Source organism: Nerophis ophidion, linkage group LG07 (genome assembly GCF_033978795.1).
Source record: "Nerophis ophidion isolate RoL-2023_Sa linkage group LG07, RoL_Noph_v1.0, whole genome shotgun sequence".
Taxonomy (NCBI): Eukaryota; Metazoa; Chordata; class Actinopteri; order Syngnathiformes; family Syngnathidae; genus Nerophis; species Nerophis ophidion.
The window spans coordinates 8357947-8375441 of NC_084617.1; the positions used below are offsets into that span (position 1 = coordinate 8357947).

General features: G+C 41.7%; 1 protein-coding gene across 6 annotated transcripts in view; it reads right to left on the bottom strand.

The window, feature by feature from the left end:
- Positions 1–515: 515 nt before the first annotated feature.
- Positions 516–17495, bottom strand: part of axin1 (axin 1) — a 91302-nt gene continuing 74322 nt past the window's right edge. For all 6 annotated transcript variants that reach the window (XM_061905286.1, XM_061905287.1, XM_061905288.1 and 3 more), the window contains 2 exons: positions 13619–13768; positions 516–5869 (listed from right to left, as the gene is read on the bottom strand). In XM_061905286.1, coding sequence (XP_061761270.1) covers positions 5743–5869; positions 13619–13768 — 277 coding nt within the window. In that variant the 3' untranslated portion in view covers positions 516–5742. The remainder of the gene's footprint in view (positions 5870–13618; positions 13769–17495) is intronic.

Consider the following 17495-nt stretch of genomic DNA (forward strand, 5'->3'; position numbering starts at 1 on the left):
CCACTTCCCTGAGGAAGCAGCTGTGGGAAGGAAAGGGGGGGGGGAGTCAAATAAAGAAGGAGGAATACGATCTTGGGGCAGAGCGTGGTTTTTGATGTATTTTATGGGACTCTCTTTGAACTATTTTATGGAACTCTCTTTGAACTGTTCGGGAACCGAAGGCAACGGTGTTCATGACCCACTTCCCTGAGGAAGCAGCTGTGGGAAGGAGGGGGGGAGTCAAATAAAGAAGGAGGAATACGATCTTGGGGCAGAGCGTGGTGTAGGACTGTACAAGTTGTGTACAGTGGCCATGTCTCTCCTCAGATCTGAGTCCAAATTTAATTCTGTCTCTGTTTGATTCTTTGCCTTTTGTCTTGTTTAATAGATGTCATCAGTGTTTGAACCTGACATCTATTTGGCTACACTGTGCATAAATCCAATCAAGTCAAAACCACAAACCGTGACTCCAACCCTAGGCCAAACGCAATGGATTTCCCCATGTAGTTTTGTTGAAGAAACTCCACACTGTGGTGTTGGTTTATTGCATGTATTTATTGTCCGGGTACCTTTTTCCACTTTGTTGTTGTTGTTGCTGACTGGGTTGCCGGTTGTGACATGTTCATGTTGTACATATTTACATACAAACACAATCTGAATGATATTAATAACGCAAATAATAATTATAATAATATTAAAAGGCACTCTGATGGTCACTTTACATAACTTCATGACTTTTGGCACTATCAAAATAGAACATCTGGCAACCTATTTTTTTTAAACCCAAACGTGAAATGAGCAGACATTGTGTACTTAGATGTATAATACATCTTATCTAAATCCATGGATAGCACTGAAAACATTCCGTAAGCCCACGTGAGATTTCAAGATCCACCTCTTGTGACGCTTATGCACATCCATCAATAAAGAGTGCGGTAAAAAAAAATAAAAAAATGTTCATGTCTTAAAAAACATCTTTTGTGAATTCTTCTGCTGTTACCATGACAACGACTGGAAATGCTTTCAGGTACAATGAATACTTTCAATGAAGGTTTTTTTTTTGTACTAGCGTGACAATATGTCAAAAATACACAAAAGCGGTGAATTTGGCACGTGTATTTTGTAAATAAAAACAGAATACGATGATTTGCAGATCCTTTTTAACTTAAATTCAATTGAACAGACTGCAAAGACAAGATATTTAATGTTCCAACTGATTGCAAATAATCATTAACTTATAATTTAATGGCAGCAACACATTGCAAAAAAGTTCTCACAGGGGCATTTTTACCACTGTCTTACTTTTAACAACACTACGTAAACGTTTGGGAACTGAGCAGACACATTTTTGAAGCTTTTCAGGTGGAATTCTTTCCCATTCTTGCTTGATGTAGTTCAACAGTCCGGGGTCTCTGTTGTGGTATTTTAGGCTTCATAATGCACTACACATTTTCAATGGGAGACAGGTCTGGACTACAGGCAGGCCGGTCTAGTACCCGCACACTTTTACTATGAAGCCACGGTGTTATAACATAGCTTGCCATTGTCTTGCTGAAATAAGCAGGGGCGTCCATGATAACGTTGCTTGGATGGCAACATATGTTGCTCCAAAACCTGTATGTACCTTTCAGCGTTAATGGTGCCTTCACAGATGTGTAAGTTACCCGTGCCTTGGGCACTAATACACCCCCATACCATCACAGATGCTGGCTTTTGAACTTTGAGCCGAGAACAATCCAGATGGTTCTTTCCCTCTTCGTTCCGGAGGACACGACGTCCACAGTTTCCAAAAACAAATTTGAAATGTGGACTCGTCAGACCACAGAACACTTTTCCACTTTGCATCAGTCCATCTTAGATGAGCTGGGGCCCAACGAAGCCGGCGGCGTTTCTGGGTGTTGTTGATAAGTGTTTTTTTTTTTTCCTTTTGCAGTGTAGAGTTTTAACTTTCACTTACAGATGAAGCGACAAACTGTAGTTACTGGCAGTGGTTTTCTGAAGTGTTCCTGAGTCCATGTGGTGATATCCTTTACACACTGATGTCGCTTTTTGACGCGGTACCGCCTGAGAGCATTCAATCTTACGTGTAGTGATTTCTCCAGATTCTCTGAACCTTTTGATGAAGTTACAGACTTTAGACGGTAAAATCCCTAAATTCCTTGCTAAAACTCGTTGAGAAATGTTGTTCTTAATCTGACGGGCAATTTGCTCACGTATTCGGTCACAAAGTCCTTGTCTGTGAATGACTTAGCATTTCATGGAAGCTGCTTTCGTACCCAATCATGGCACCCACTTGTGACCATTGAGCCTGTTCACCTGTGGGATGTTCCAAATAAGTGTTTGATGAGCATTCCTCAACTTTCTCACTCTTTTTTGCCACATTTTTGAAACACATCGCGGACATCAAATTCCGAATGAGCTAATTTGCGAAAAAATAACAATATTTTCCAGTTCGAACGTTAAGCATCTTTGTCTTTGCAGTCTATAAATAGGTTGAAAAGGCTTTGCAAATCATTGTATTCTGTTTTTATTTACCATTTACACAACGTGCCAACTTCACTGGGTTTTGGGGTTTGTAAGTGTAAACTTCCGAGCAGCGGCTAAATACAACTTGGCCAATAAATCTGATTCCGATTCAAACCAATACCGGCTTGTAAAATGAAGGATTGTGTCCCTGCTGTTGCATCAAAGATACACCAAGGGTGTCATCAAAAACCATACAAAATAAATTCAAGTTAAATTTAACATGTACATTCATTAGCTTCTTAAACTTTTTTAAACTTTACGCTTCACGCCTATAGGTATCTATCGTCAAAGCGCCGCCATCCTTCATGCTGGGTATTTACAATTCCGCCAGGCACCTGACTGAGGACTTAGGCACCCAAAGTGAACCGAGGAATTGCTGCTAGAAGGCGCTTCCATTCAAATGCTTGGATAATTTAACAAAGATGAGTCGTAGGTTTCGCGACAGAAATATCCGGAAGCCCTATTACAGTAGATCAAGAGTCAGCAGATTGCATAGATATTCAACTCTACAATGACGTGTTGGACTTCTTGCTCAGTGTTAGGCAAAGTGACACAACAATGGAATAAATAGCCGATAGGGGTGTAACGGTACGTGTATTTGTGTTGAACCGTTTCGGTACGGGGGTGTACAGAACAAGTTTCTAAGCTAAAGTCTTAACAAGCTGCTATGCTTCTTCTGCCTCTCAGCACCCAGCATTGTCCCACTCACACAACCATCTGATTGGTTTACATATATAGCGGTAACAGCCAATCAGTAGTGCGAATTCAGAGCGCATGTAGTAAATGCTTCAGTGTCGAGCAGATAAGTGTTTAGCAGGTGAGCATAAGGCTGCATACTCTCCCCAAATGATGATAAACACCTCCCAGTCAACAACTATTAACATCACTATGAGCATGTTGACCTTCTAGAACAGGGGTCGGGAACCTTTTTGGCTGAGAGAGCCAAATATTTCAAAATGTATTTCCGTGAGAGCTATAAAATATTGTTTAGCACTGAATACAACTAAATGCGTGCATTTTTAAGTAAGACTAACATTTTTTAGAGTATAATAAGTGTCTTATTCTTTTTAATAACATTGTTATGTTAAAGTTAACCAATGATAAATATAATACTTCTTACCATTAATGCGACATTTTGAACAAGTGCGGTAGAAAATGCATGAGAATGTTTTATAATTTGAACGTTATTTTTAACACTGATTACCAGCGGAATTATTAATTACTTATCGTGTTAAGCAATGTCAGCTAAGATTTATCAGAGAGCCAGGTGCAGTCATCAAAAGAGCCACATTTGGCTCTAGAGCCATAGGTCCCCTACCCCTGTTCTAGAAACTTAAACTGCAGCTTAGCTCGCTCGCAGTTCTGGCCTGAGGTGAAGGCTAATTAGCTTTTAGCGTAACGTTAGCTCATTTTGCGGTGTGTGTGTGTGCGGACAGAAAAGCTTTGAATGGCAGGGTCCCTGCTATCACGTCGAGGAAAATAAAACATTTACATAATAAAAATCAACTACAGCAGGGGTGTCAAACTCAAATACAGAGTGGGCCAAAATTTAAAACTGAACAAAGCCGTGGGCCGAGGTTGAACAAATTAATCCTTTAATAGGGACCCAAACAAGTTTTGCATTAAACATTGACCAAGTAAGGCTTATATAACTTTATAGTGACATGAGTTTTAAATAATAATAATTAAAACATATCAATGGCATATCAAATAAAATAAAAACACAAATTTAATGCCTTTTTTCGGCGGCAAGTTTGAGTTGGGGCGGGGTTTGGTGGTAGCGGGGGTGTATATTGTAGCGTCCCGGAAGAGTTAGTGATGCTAGGGGTTCTGGATATTTGTCCGGTTGTGTTTATGTTGTGTTACGGTGCGGACGTTCTCCCGAAATGTGTTTGTCATTCTTGTTTGGTGTGGGTTCTCAGTGTAGCGCATATTTGTAACAGTGTTAACCTTGTTTATACGGCCACCCTCAGTGTGACCTGTATGACTGTTGACCAAGTATGCCTTGCATACATTTGTGTGTGTGTATGAGCCGCATATATTATGAGAGTGGGCCGGCACGCTGTTTTTATGGAAGAAAAGCGGACGTGGCGACATGTAGAGAACGCCAAAAGCAGTGCTTTTACGGCCCGCCCCCAATATTATTGTCCGGGTGGAAATTGGGAGAAATTCGGGAGGGGCACTGAACTTCGGGAGTCTCCCGGGAAAATTCGGAGGGTTGACGAGTACGAGTATTAGCGGTGAATGTGGTGTTAGTGTTAATTTGATATTGCCTCAAGGGCCAAATGAAATTACACGGCGGGCCAAATTTGGCCCGCGGGCCAGAGTTTGACACCCATGAACTACAGGATTCCCAAATACTGTGATAAATCAAGCATGATGAGTTGACTTGAAACTGTTTAATGATGCACTTTTTATATGTGGAAGAAAAGTTTTGCCATTTTAGTTAATCTGAGCAACAATTTGAGGCAGTTTAATGTTGATTAACGTGGGCAGAATTATTATAGTGTTCCCAATGTTAAAAGGATAAAGCCAGTGTTTACAAATTTGGTAAATAAAGAACCAAAAAATGTATATTTTGTTGTTTTCTTACTGTACCGAAAATGAACCGAACCGTGACCTCTAAACCGAGGTACGTACCGAACCGACATTTTTGTGTACCGTTACACCCCTTATAGCCGATAAAAGTAAGATTAGCGTACTTCAGTTCAATTCATTTTTCTATCCCAATCGCGGCCTTGTGACAAGACGGCCTATATAGGAACAGCGCCACCATCGAGGCCAATACAAGCTATTACAACTGCCCGTGCCAAAGAGAACCAAATAAAATAAAACCTTCGAAAAGTGCTGCTAAATTGTCTCCGAATAAATTACTTAAAAAAACAAAAACATTAGCGACGCAAGAGGCAAATAAATATAAACCCTTTCAATAAAAAAAAAAGGATAGTGATCGTCTTCATCAGGGGCTTTTCACTAAGATTGCAAATTAGCACTTTAAATAGTTAAATAGATATAAAATGTAGTTATTTGTTACACAAACTGTACACATCTGGTATCCATACATATAATGTATAAAAAGTTGACTTTAGAAAGAACTGTACAAAATATGCAGCGCTTTTGTTTTTTTTTTCCATCCGGCTAATAAACGTTACAAAGCTACAAGTGACTTTTGCCGACCTGCTCCTCACTTCCTGTTCACCTTCCGGCCTACGTACGTTGCCTTCCTCTCGTCGCTCTTCAGTCGATCTTCTCCACTTTCCCGATAATCTTCTCCTCAAATATCGGCAAGGTGGCGTCGTCCTCACGCACCTCTTCGAACACCACCCCGCAGTCAAACTCGTCGCTCTTCTTTTTAAAGTAATACCTGCGGAAAGAAACGTCGATATGTGTTTCAAAGGACATTTTAGGGGCAGGAAAATGATGAAATGTGAAAAGGGCAAGCCGGCGCGTCTCATTTGCGGAACATTTTGACGGTGGAATCGGTTGAGAAACGTGGGCGTACTGTAGATAATCGTCTTTCGATCTCCTCTTTGGGGAGGATATCTTGCCCCAAGTGGAGGAGTTGACGTACACTATATTGCCAAAAGTATTTGGCCACCTGCCTTGACTCACATATGAACTTGAAAGGCCGACTGAAATGAGATTTTCTTATTTAAACGGGGATAGCAGGTCCATTCTATGTGTCATACTTGATCATTTCGCGATATTGCCATATTTTTGCTGAAAGGATTTAATAGAGAACATCGACGATTAAGTTCGCAACTTTTGGTGCTGATAAAAAAAGCCTTGCCTGTACCGGAAGTAGCAGACAATGTGCGCGTGACGTCACTGGTAGTAGGGCTCCTCACATCTGAACATTGTTTACAATCATGGCCACCAGCAGCGAGAGCGATTCGGACCGAGAAAGCGACAATTTCCCTGTTAATTTAAGCAAGGATGAAAAATTCATGGATGAGGAAATTTAGAGAGAAGGGGTTAGTGCGTCTGCCTCACAATGCGAAGTTCCTGTAGTCCTGGGTTCAAATCCAAGCTCGGGATCTTTCTGTGTGGAGTTTGCATGTTCTCCTCGTGAATGCGTGGGTTCCCTCCGGGTACTCCGGCTTCCTCCCACTTCCAAAGACGTGCACCTGGGGATAGGTTGATTGGCAACACTAAATTGGCCCTAGTGTGTGAATGTGAGTGTGAATGTTGTCTGTCTATCTGTGTCGGTACTGCGATGAGGTGGCGACTTGTCCAGGGTGTACCCCGCCTTCCGCCCGATTGAAGCTGAGATAGGCGCCAGCGCCCCCCGCGACCCCGTAAGGGACAAGCGGTAGAAAATGGATGGATGGACTAGGGAAAAAAAAAAAGGCGATTGCAGTGGGAACAATTCAGATGTTATTAGACACATTTACTAGGATAATTCTGGAAAATCCCTTATCCACCTATTGTGTTGCTAGTGTTTTAGTGAGATTAAATAATACCTGAAAGTCGGAGGGGTGTGGCCACGGGTGTGTTGACCGCAAGTGTCTCTGAGGTAAGTCACGCAGCTCCGCTGATGTCTCCGGTAAGAGCAGACTTATAACCACAATTTTGTGGTTACTGCCGGTTGACATGTTCGCTTGACCGCTCTGTTCCATAGTAAAGCTTCAACTTCGGGAATTTTAAACAAGGAAACACTGGCTGTTTGTGTGACTAAAGTCTAAAAGCTTCCCACCTCCATCGTTCTACTTTGACTTCTCCATTATTAATTGAACAAATTGCAAAAGATTCAGCAACACAGATGTCCAGAATACTGTGTAATTATGCGATTAAAGCAGACTACTTATAACTTGGATCGGGCTAGAAAATAATGTCCGCTACAACGCGACGTTTTCAACACGACATTTCGCGGGAAATGTAAAATTGCAATTTAGTAAACTAAAAAGGCCGTTTTGGCATGTGTTGCGGTGTTATTATTTCATCATTGATATATAAACTATCAGACTGCGTGGTCGGTAGTAGTGGCTTTCAGTAGGCCTTGAAGTGCCATCCCATCTGGGGAGAGGGAAGTCTGGGCTGGCCTGCTTAGGCTGCTGCCCCCGCGACCCGACCTCGGATTAACGCAGGGCTGTTAAACTTATTTTGGAGGAACATTTTTTCCCAAATGGGCCGGAATGGTAAAATCATGGCATAATAACTTAAAAATAAAGGCAACTTCAGGTTGTGTCCCGCTCGGGTCGCATGGTGATGTGCGATTTTGTTCTCTCCGGGATGCAAAGGACACCCCGGACTAAAACATAAAAATAGGATGATTTAATAAATAATACACAGTACTAAACAGACTGAAACAAACAAAAGAACAGCGTGCCGAACGCACGGGACGCTAAGGCTAACACTTAGCACAGAAGTCTGGAACCAGAAACATAAACACGACTGTTGCTTACCGCAAACAAGGAACCCAGACCGACTGACGGGAGAAGGCAGGCTTAAATAATGTCTCTTGATCAGACACAGGTGTGTCCCAAAAAACCAAGGCAGGTGAAAAATCATACGTAACTGTGGTGACAAAACAAACAAGGAAGTGCAACCAGGAACTAAAGAAGTCCAAAACTAACAGAAGATAAATACAAAAAGACTCAAAAATCTAAACATAATATGATCCGGGCAGCGGATCATAACAGGTTGTCTGCTATGGCCAAAAAAATAGAACTAGCACATTCTGAAAACGTACAAATCACAAATAAACCTCTAGACAAAACACTTTAAGTTTGTTGAAAATTCTGAGGAAATTGGATATAGTTTCAAAAACACAATGAGCTCATGGAGGAAAATCTATTCCCAAGTGGGCCATGAATTGTAAAATCATGGCATAATAACTTAAAAATAAAGGCAACTTCAGGTTGTGTCCCGCTCGGGTCGCATGGTGATGCACGATTTTGTTCTCCCGGGTATGCAAAGGACACTCCGGACGAAAACATAAAAGTAGGATGATTTAATAAATAATACACAGTACTAAACAGACCGAAACAAACAAAAGAACAGCGTGCCGAACGCACGGGAAGCTAAGGCTAACACTTAGCACAGAAGTCTGGAACCAGAAACATAAACACGACTGTTGCTTACCGCAAACAAGGAACCCAAACCGACTGACGGGATAAGGCAGGCTTAAATAATGTCTCTTGATTAGACACAGGTGTCTCCCAAAAAAACCGAGGCAGGTGAAAATCATACGTAACTGTGGTGACAAAACAGACAAAGAAGTGCAACCAGGAACTACAGAAGTCCAAAACTAACAGAAAATAAATACAAAAAGACTCAAAAATCTAAACATAATATGATCCGGGCAGCGGATCATAACAGGTTGTCTGCTATGGCCAAAAAATAGAACTAGGACATTCTGAAAACGTACAAATCACAAATAAACCTCTAGACCATGGGTGTCAAACTCTGGCCCGTGTAATTTAATTTGGCCCTTGAGGCAATATCCAATTAACATTAGAGCTGGCCCGCCGGTATTATACAGGGGCGGTGTCACTGTAACACCGCACTTACCGCTAATACTCATACTTGCCAAAACTCCCGATTTTCCGGGAGACTTCCGAATTTCAGTGTCCCTCCCGAAAAACATTCTCCCGATTTCCACCCGGACAACAATATTGGGGGCGTGCCTTAAAGGCATACTTGGTCAACGGCCATACAGGTCGCACTGAGGGTGGCCGTATAAACAACTTTAACACTGTTACAAATATGCGCCACACTGTGAACCCACACCAAACAAGAATGACAAACACATTTCGGGAGAACATCCGCACCGTAACACAACATAAACACAACAGAACAAATACCCAGAACCCCTTGCTGCAATAACTCTACAGGGATGCTACAATAACAACCCCCCGCCCATTTATTTTCAAATGTATTAGCCTGTGAAAAAAGTTAGTGTTGATATTTACCTCAGAAGGCTGCAAATAGAAAAGAGGCATTCAATTTTTTATTAAAATGTTATTTAATATGCCATTGATGTTTTTTTCCGTTTGTTTTTTGAAAGTTGATTTTGCGCTATTAAGTTTTATAAGCATTGCTTGTTCCATATTCAGTGTTAAAGCAAATCAGTGCAGCAAACTGAGCAATAATTATTGATATTTTTTTATTATTATTAGGGTCCACAGGAGTCCTTTGCCATGGGCCTGCGGACCCTATTTAAACTGCTGTGTTTTATTATTGTTCCGCACCTACGCGCTGTAATTTGACCCCCTTAACATGCTTCAAAACTCACCAAATTTGGCACACACGTCGGTATAGCAAACCTTCCCAACATATTAAGCAACCAATCCCCCAAAATGAAAATTGCGCTCTAGCGCCCCCTAGGAAAAAATTACAGACAAAACTGCATGTAACTTCTGTTAGGAATGTCATAGCGACATGAAACAAAAACTCCTATGTAGGTCTGACTTAGACCCAATTTTCATACACTCACTTCTTTCAGCAAAAATCTACAGGAAGTTGGCAAAAACCCCTTCAAAATGCCATTTTTGCAAAAAATGCCATTTTTGCCTTTTTGCGCTGTAATTTGACCCCTTTAAAATGCTTCAAAAGTCACCAAACGTGACGCACACATAAAGACTGGCGAATATTGCGATCTAATGAAAAAACCAAACCCCAAAACTCAAAATTGCGCTCTAGCACTATTTTTGAATAAAACACTGAAAAAACTGCTCCTAGGAAGAAAACACAGACATAACTGCTTGTAACTTCCGGTAAGAATGTCGGAGAGACATGAAACAAAAACCTCTATGTAGGTCTCGCTTAGACCTACATTTCATAGATTGACAACCCCCAACAAAAATCAACAGGAAGTTTGCAATCCCCCCTTCAAAACAAAAGTTTTGTAAAAACCGGTCACCTTTCTTCAAACCATATCTCCTCTGAGTGCGTTTGTTGTTTTGGCTTCAAACTCGCACAGGGGAGAGATTGAACCCTTCTGATTAAAAGTATCGAACAGAGTTTTGATAACTTCTCAGGTTTTGATTTTACGCGCCTTCAAAGAACCCCCGTGCAAAGTCTCCTAAAAAAATGTCATTTTTGCCTCTTTGAGCTGTTATTTGACCCTGTTAAAATGCTTCTAAACTCACCAAACTTGACACACACATCAGGTCTGGCAAAAATTGCGATCTGATGAAAAAATCTAACCTCAAAACTCAAAATTGCGCTCTACCGCCCCCCTAGGAATACAACACGGACAAACTGCTCCTAGGAAGAAAACACAGATAAAACTGCTTGTAACTTCCGGTAGGAATGTCAGAGAGACATGAAACAAAAAACACTATGTAGGTCTCACTTAGACCTACATTTTAATAATTAACATACTTTGGCAAAAATCAACAGGAAGTTTGATATTTTCACTTCAATACAACAACTGCATTACTTTCACAATGCATTAGATTCTCAAAATAGTGGCTCCAAGGCGTCTTCTAACGCTTATCCGGCCGTGGGTCTCGGGGGCAGCAGCCAAAGGCGGACCCGACCAACGCTGCTTGTTATTATTTGAAACTCGATTTCGCATGTCACTATAAAGTTATGTAAGCCTTGCTTGTTCAATATTCAATGCAAAACTTGTTGGGGTCCCTATTAAAATGTTAATTTTTTCAACCTTGGCCTGCGTCTTTGTTCAGTTTAAAATTTTGGCCCACTCTGTATTTGAATTTGACACCACTGCTCTAGACAAAACACTTTAAATTTGTTGAAAATTTTGAGGGAATTGGATATAGTTTCAAAAACACAATGAGCTTGGACTTGGTCTCAGTGAATCTACAAAGCCGGGATTAAACTTTAAATCACAGTCTTTCTGGGATTGAACAAAAACAGTTTTTTCCTCCCTCAACCACCCATTGTTTACTTGTATCTCAGCTTTTTTGTAAGGGGCGCCGGAAGTTGGCAGACCCGTCAGCGATCCTGTTCTGTCTCCCTGTAATGTTTGTCTGATCTTGGATGGGATTGTGCGGAACATTTTGATTTCCCCTCGGGGATTAATAAAGTGTGTCTGATTCTGATTCTGGTCTGAAAGCCAGGATTTAAGTCACAGTCTTTCTGGGATTGAAGAAAAAACACAAGATATAAACTCTTCTAAGTATCAAATACCTCCTTTGTCATGTCCACGTATCAATCCAGTGCTAACTCAACAAACCGTAAGAAACGGAGGTAAAAACTATTCAAAAGGGTTAAATTCACTTTTCTCGTGTTTGACAGAGACATTTTGGGGCGATGAGGGTGCCGAATGACGATGTGTTCGAAGCAGAAGACATAAACCTGCAGGTTTTAAGTTTCATGTGAGTCAAGGAGGAGCCATAGTCCCCCTTTACTATGTACCTCTTGCTTGGTCCCGGTAGACACCGTTTCCTTGCCTAACAGAATTGCTATTGTGCCCTCTAGTGGATACATTTAGAAAAGCAGTTTCTTTTATTCCCCCCAAAAAAGCAGCTCATTTTTATACAAAACCTGTTTCCATATGAGTAGGGAAATTGTGTTAGATGTAAATATAAACGGAATACAATGATTTGCAAATCCTTTTCAACCCATATTCAATTAAATGCACTACAAAGACAAGATATTTAATGTTCAAACTCATGAACTTAATTTTTTTTTTGTTGCAAATAATAATTAACTTAGAATTTCATGGCTGCAACACGTGCCAAAGTAGTTGGGAAAGGGCATGTTCACCACTGTGTTACATCACCTTTTCTTTTAACAACACTCAATAAACGTTTGGGAACTGAGGAAAGCAATTGTCGAAGCTTTAAAAGTGGAATTCTTTCCCATTCTTGTTTTATGTAGAGCTTCAGTCGTTCAACAGTCGTATTTTATGCTTCATAATGTGCCACACATTTTTAATGGGAAACAGGTCTGGACCGCAGGCGGGCCAGGAAACTACCCGCACTCTTATTTTACGAAGCCACGCTGCTGTAACACGTGCTGAATGTGGCTCGGAATTTTCTCGCTGAAATAAGCAGGGGCGTCCATGAAAAAGACGGCGCTTAGATGGCAGCATATGTTGTTCCAAAACCTGTATGTGCCTTTCAGCCTTAATGGTGCCTTCACAGATGTGTAAGTTACCCATGCCTTGGGCACTAATGCACCCCCATACCATCACAGATGCTTGCTTTTGGACTTTGCGTGGATAACAGTCTCGATGGTTCGCTTCCCCTTTGGTCCGGATGACACAGTGTTGAATATTTCCAAAAACAATTTGAAATGTGGACTCGTCAGAACACAGAACACTTTTCCACTTTGTATCAGTCCATCTTATATGATCTCGGGCACAGAGAAGCCGACGGCGTTTCTGGATGTTGTTGATAAAAGGCTTTTGCTTTACATAGTAGAGCTTTAACTTGCACTTACAGATGTAGCGACAAACTTTATTTAGTGACAGTGGTTTTCTGAAGTGTTCCTGAGCCCATGTGGTGATATCCTTTAGAGATTGATGTCGGTTTTTGATACAGTGCCGTCTGAGGGATCAAAGGTCACGGTCATTCAATGTAGAGAGTGATTTCTCCAGATTCTCTGAACCTTTTAATGATATAATGGAGCGTAAATTTCTTGCAATTGCACTTTGAGAAACGTTGTTCTTAAACTGTTTGACTATTTGCTCACGCAGTTGTGGACAAAGGGGTGTACCTCGCCCCATCCTTTCTTGTGAAAGACAGAGCATTTTTTTGGGGAAGCTGTTTTTATACCCAATCATGGCACCCACCTGTTCCCAATTAGCCTGCACACCTGTGGGATGCTCCAAATAAGTGTTTGATGAGCATTCTTCAACTTTATCAGAATTTATTGCCACCTTTCCCAACTTCTTTGTCACGTGTTGCTGGCATCAAATTCTAAAGTTAATGATTATTTGCACAAAAAAAAACATGTTTATCAGTTTGAACATCAAATATGTTGTCTTTGTAGCATATTCAACTGAATATGGGTTGAAAAGGATTTGCAAATCATTGTATTCCGTTTATATTTACATCGAACACAATTTCCCAACTCATATGGAAACGGGGTTTGTACTTGGCAAACTCATCACACAGGCCGGATAAAACCTGGCCTACCTTTGACCCCCCCTGTAATAGCAGAAGAAGATGGATGCCTGGCAAATAATGACACTCACTTGTAGTTCCCTTTCTTGGTCAGCAGCTCTTTAAACTGGCCGAGCGTCACCAGTCGCCCTTTGACAGACGTCCTGTACGGTATTGGCTCCCCGCAAAAATAATACGCTACCGTGGTGTTGTCGCAGGGTTGCTTCTGATGAGCTTTGTGTCTGAAAATAGAACAAATAAATAGTGTCGCGTTATTCGACCGAACAAAATCAAATTGATTAACAGACGGTTCTAATTCTAGAGCATGGCGACAAACTAAAAATGAGAGATGCGTAATAAACCACAGGTGCTTGGAAGCAGCAGAATTTAAGGCCTGTCATTGAGCTCCATCTGCTGGTGAAAATATGACACGCGTTGAAAAACATTGACTCCGTTTACTAGAGACGCTAGAGTTTGCGGTGTCGGCAATGACATGACGAAAAAATAAAATTTTAATTAGATTCGGGCGGGTGGCGGTCGAACCATCCGGAAATATTTGATATACATGGTTCTGGGATCGGTACCTTTACCATTCAAAGAGCCATTTAAGACCCGTGTCACAAAGCAAAGAAGACAATAGGAGACGCTAATATTCTCTAGAATGACTGCCGGCAGTCACCCAGTTAATAAGTATTAGGGCGTGCTATGAAGCCCTTGGCTTTGTCGCCTTCTACAGCTTGTCAGTCCAGCAACATGTTGTGTGCGGCTTCCGTAGCGACACGCACACGACTGCTAGGCATACTGGGTGACACAGAGTACACTAATGGTTGTGATATAAACAATTTTAACACTCTTAGTAATATGCGTCACGCTGTGAAGCCACACCAAACAAGATTGATAAACATTTCGGGAGAACATCCTACCAGTAACACAACACAAACGCAACACAACAAATACCCAGAATCCTTTGTATCCATGACAAACCCTGACTATTTTTATACACCCCGCTAGCAGCTCTGTGAGTGGTAAAGGTGTCCGAGCTCTGATTTATGTCAGTGGGCGGTTGCGGTTCTGATAAAATGTTGGTTTGGGTGGACGGCGGGTGGATGACGACTTTGGTGATGCGGTTGCGGATGATGTAATTGCCTATCCGCACATCTCTACCGTTTACATTAGACACCAAGCCTGATTTTTTTCGCCCTCTCCCACAGATCAGACACAGATCGGATAATTTTTTTTTTGCCATTCTAAACGCTCCAAAGTGCTTCAAATCTTGCGGATGACTCGGCCCTGCTGGTACAAGGACAAGTCACAGGTGGAACAAATCCTCAGTGCTGAACTCCTTAATATTTGCACCTGGCTCGCTGACAACAAGCTATCCATACACTTAGGTAAAACGGAATCCATCTCTATTTGGGTCCCATATCAACCTTAAGAAAGTCAGTGACTTCACTTTAAAAGTGGGTGACATTGTTATCACCAGTAAAGATGAGGTCACCTACCTAGGTTCCATTCTAGAGGCTAATCTTTCCTGTGAAAAAATGGCAACCAAGGTAATCAGGAAGATCAACCAAAGGACGAGATTTTTCTACAGAATCTCCTCTCTGGTCAACAAAAGCACCTCGAAGATTCTAGCCGGAACTCTCATTCAACACTTTTTCGATTACGCTTGCACCTCCTGATACCCCCAGCACCTCCAAATCCCTCAAATCTAGGCTAGTCAGGTTACTTCTAGACCTCCAGCCCAGATCACACCTCACTCCAACCCACTTCTCCAAAGTGGGCTGGCTCAGGGTGGAGGACAGAGTAAAACAACTTGCACTGAGCCTAGTCTATAAAATCCGCTACACCTCCCTGATACCGAAGTACATGTCAAGCTACTTCCTTAACGTAAATGACCGCCATAACAACAACACCAGGGGGAGCTCCACAAACCACGTTAAACCCAGATTCCGATCTAACAAAGGTCTTAACTCATTCTCTTTCTATGCCACATCAATGTGGAATGCACTCCCAACAGGTGTAAAAGTAAGTGCATCTCTATCCTCCTTCAAAACCGCTCTAAAACACTTCCAGGCAACGTCAACCCTTTACTAATACCCTCCTCCCCGGATTGTAAATAACCTAATATAAACAATCAAATGTATTTCTAATGTATATACTTGTTCTGATGCTATTTGAACTCACTATGTTCTCTGCTGGCTGTACATATCCTACTAAGTAAGACCTACACTGTTTCAATGTCCATTTCTCTGTTGATGCAATTGTTGATATCAATCAAAAACTCCTCATCCCACCCCTCGGATTGTAAATAATGTAAATAATTCAATGTATATACTATGATGATTAACTTGTGCGATGACTGCATTACCAACACGCCGGATTGTAGTCAGCTGGAGGCGTGTCTAAATGAAATTAAACAATGGATGTCCGCTAACTTTTTGCAACTCAATGCCGAAAAAACGGAAATGCTGATTATCGGTCCTGCTAGACACCGACCTCTATTTAGTAATACAACTCTAACATTTGACAACCAAACAATTAAACAAGGCGACACGGTAAAGAATCTGGGTATTATCTTTGACCCAACTCTCTCCTTTAAGTCACACGTTAAAAGCGTTACTAAAACGGCCTTCTTTCATCTCCGTAAAATCGCTAAAATTCGCTCCATTCTGTCCACTGAAGACGCTGAGATCATTATCCATGCGTTTGTTACGTCTCGTCTCGATTACTGTAACGTATTATTTTCGGGTCTCCCCATGTCTAGCATTAAAAGATTACGGTTGGTACAAAATGTGGCTGCTAGACTTTTGACAAGAACAAGAAAGTTTGATCACATTACGCCTGTACTGGCTCACCTGCACTGGCTTCCTGTGCACTTAAGATGTGACTTTAAGGTTTTACTACTTACGTATAAAATACTACACGGTCTAGCTCCATCCTATCTTGCCGATTGTATTGTACCATATGTCCCGGCAAGAAATCTGCGTTCAAAGGACTCCGGCTTATTGGTGATTCCCAAAGCCCAAAAAAAGTCTGCGGGCTATAGAGCGTTTTCCGTTCGGGCTCCAGTACTCTGGAATGCCCTCCCGGTAACAGTTCGAGATGCTACCTCAGTAGAAGCATTTAAGTCTCACCTTAAAACTCATTTGTATACTCTAGCCTTTAAATAGACTCCCTTTTTAGACCGGTTGACCTGCCGTTTCTTTTTCTTTTTCTCCTATGTCCCACTCTCCCTTGTGGAGGGGGTCCGGTCCGATCCGGTGGCCATGTACTGATCCGCCTCCGCTTGGGATGGTTTCCTCCTGGCTCTGCTGTGAACGGGACTCTCGCTGCTGTGTTGGATCCGCTTTGGACTGGACTCTCGCGACTGTGTTGGATCCATCATGGATTAAACTTTCCCAGTATCATGTTAGACCCGCTCGACATCCATTGCTTTCCTCCTCTCCAAGGTTCTCATAGTCATCATTGTCACCGACGTCCCACTGGGTGTGAGTTTTCCTTGCCCTTATGTGGGCCTACCGAGGTTGTCGTAGTGGTTCGTGTTGTGGTTTGTGCAGCCCTTTGAGACACTAGTGATTTAGGGCTATATAAGTAAACATTGATTGATTGATTGAATGATTAACGCGGACCCCGACTTAAACAAGTTGAAAAACTTATTGGGGTGTTACCATTTAGTGGTCAATTGTACGGAATATGTACTGAACTGTGCAATCTACTAATAAAAGTTTCAATCAATCAATCTGATATTCCCGCATCAGATTTGGGCCACATCTGGAAGTAGTCCGAATTCGATTAGGATCAGATATTTTTAAATGTAACTTCAGTCTAGACTACTACGGGACCTGTTGACGACTTTTACGTCATCCTTGGTCAAGCTACGTCATTTGTGCGCGCAAGAAAAGACGTGGCCCGTCAGCGGAAGTGGATACTTCATTGTCGAATTGCACATGCAAGCGATGTCGAGGG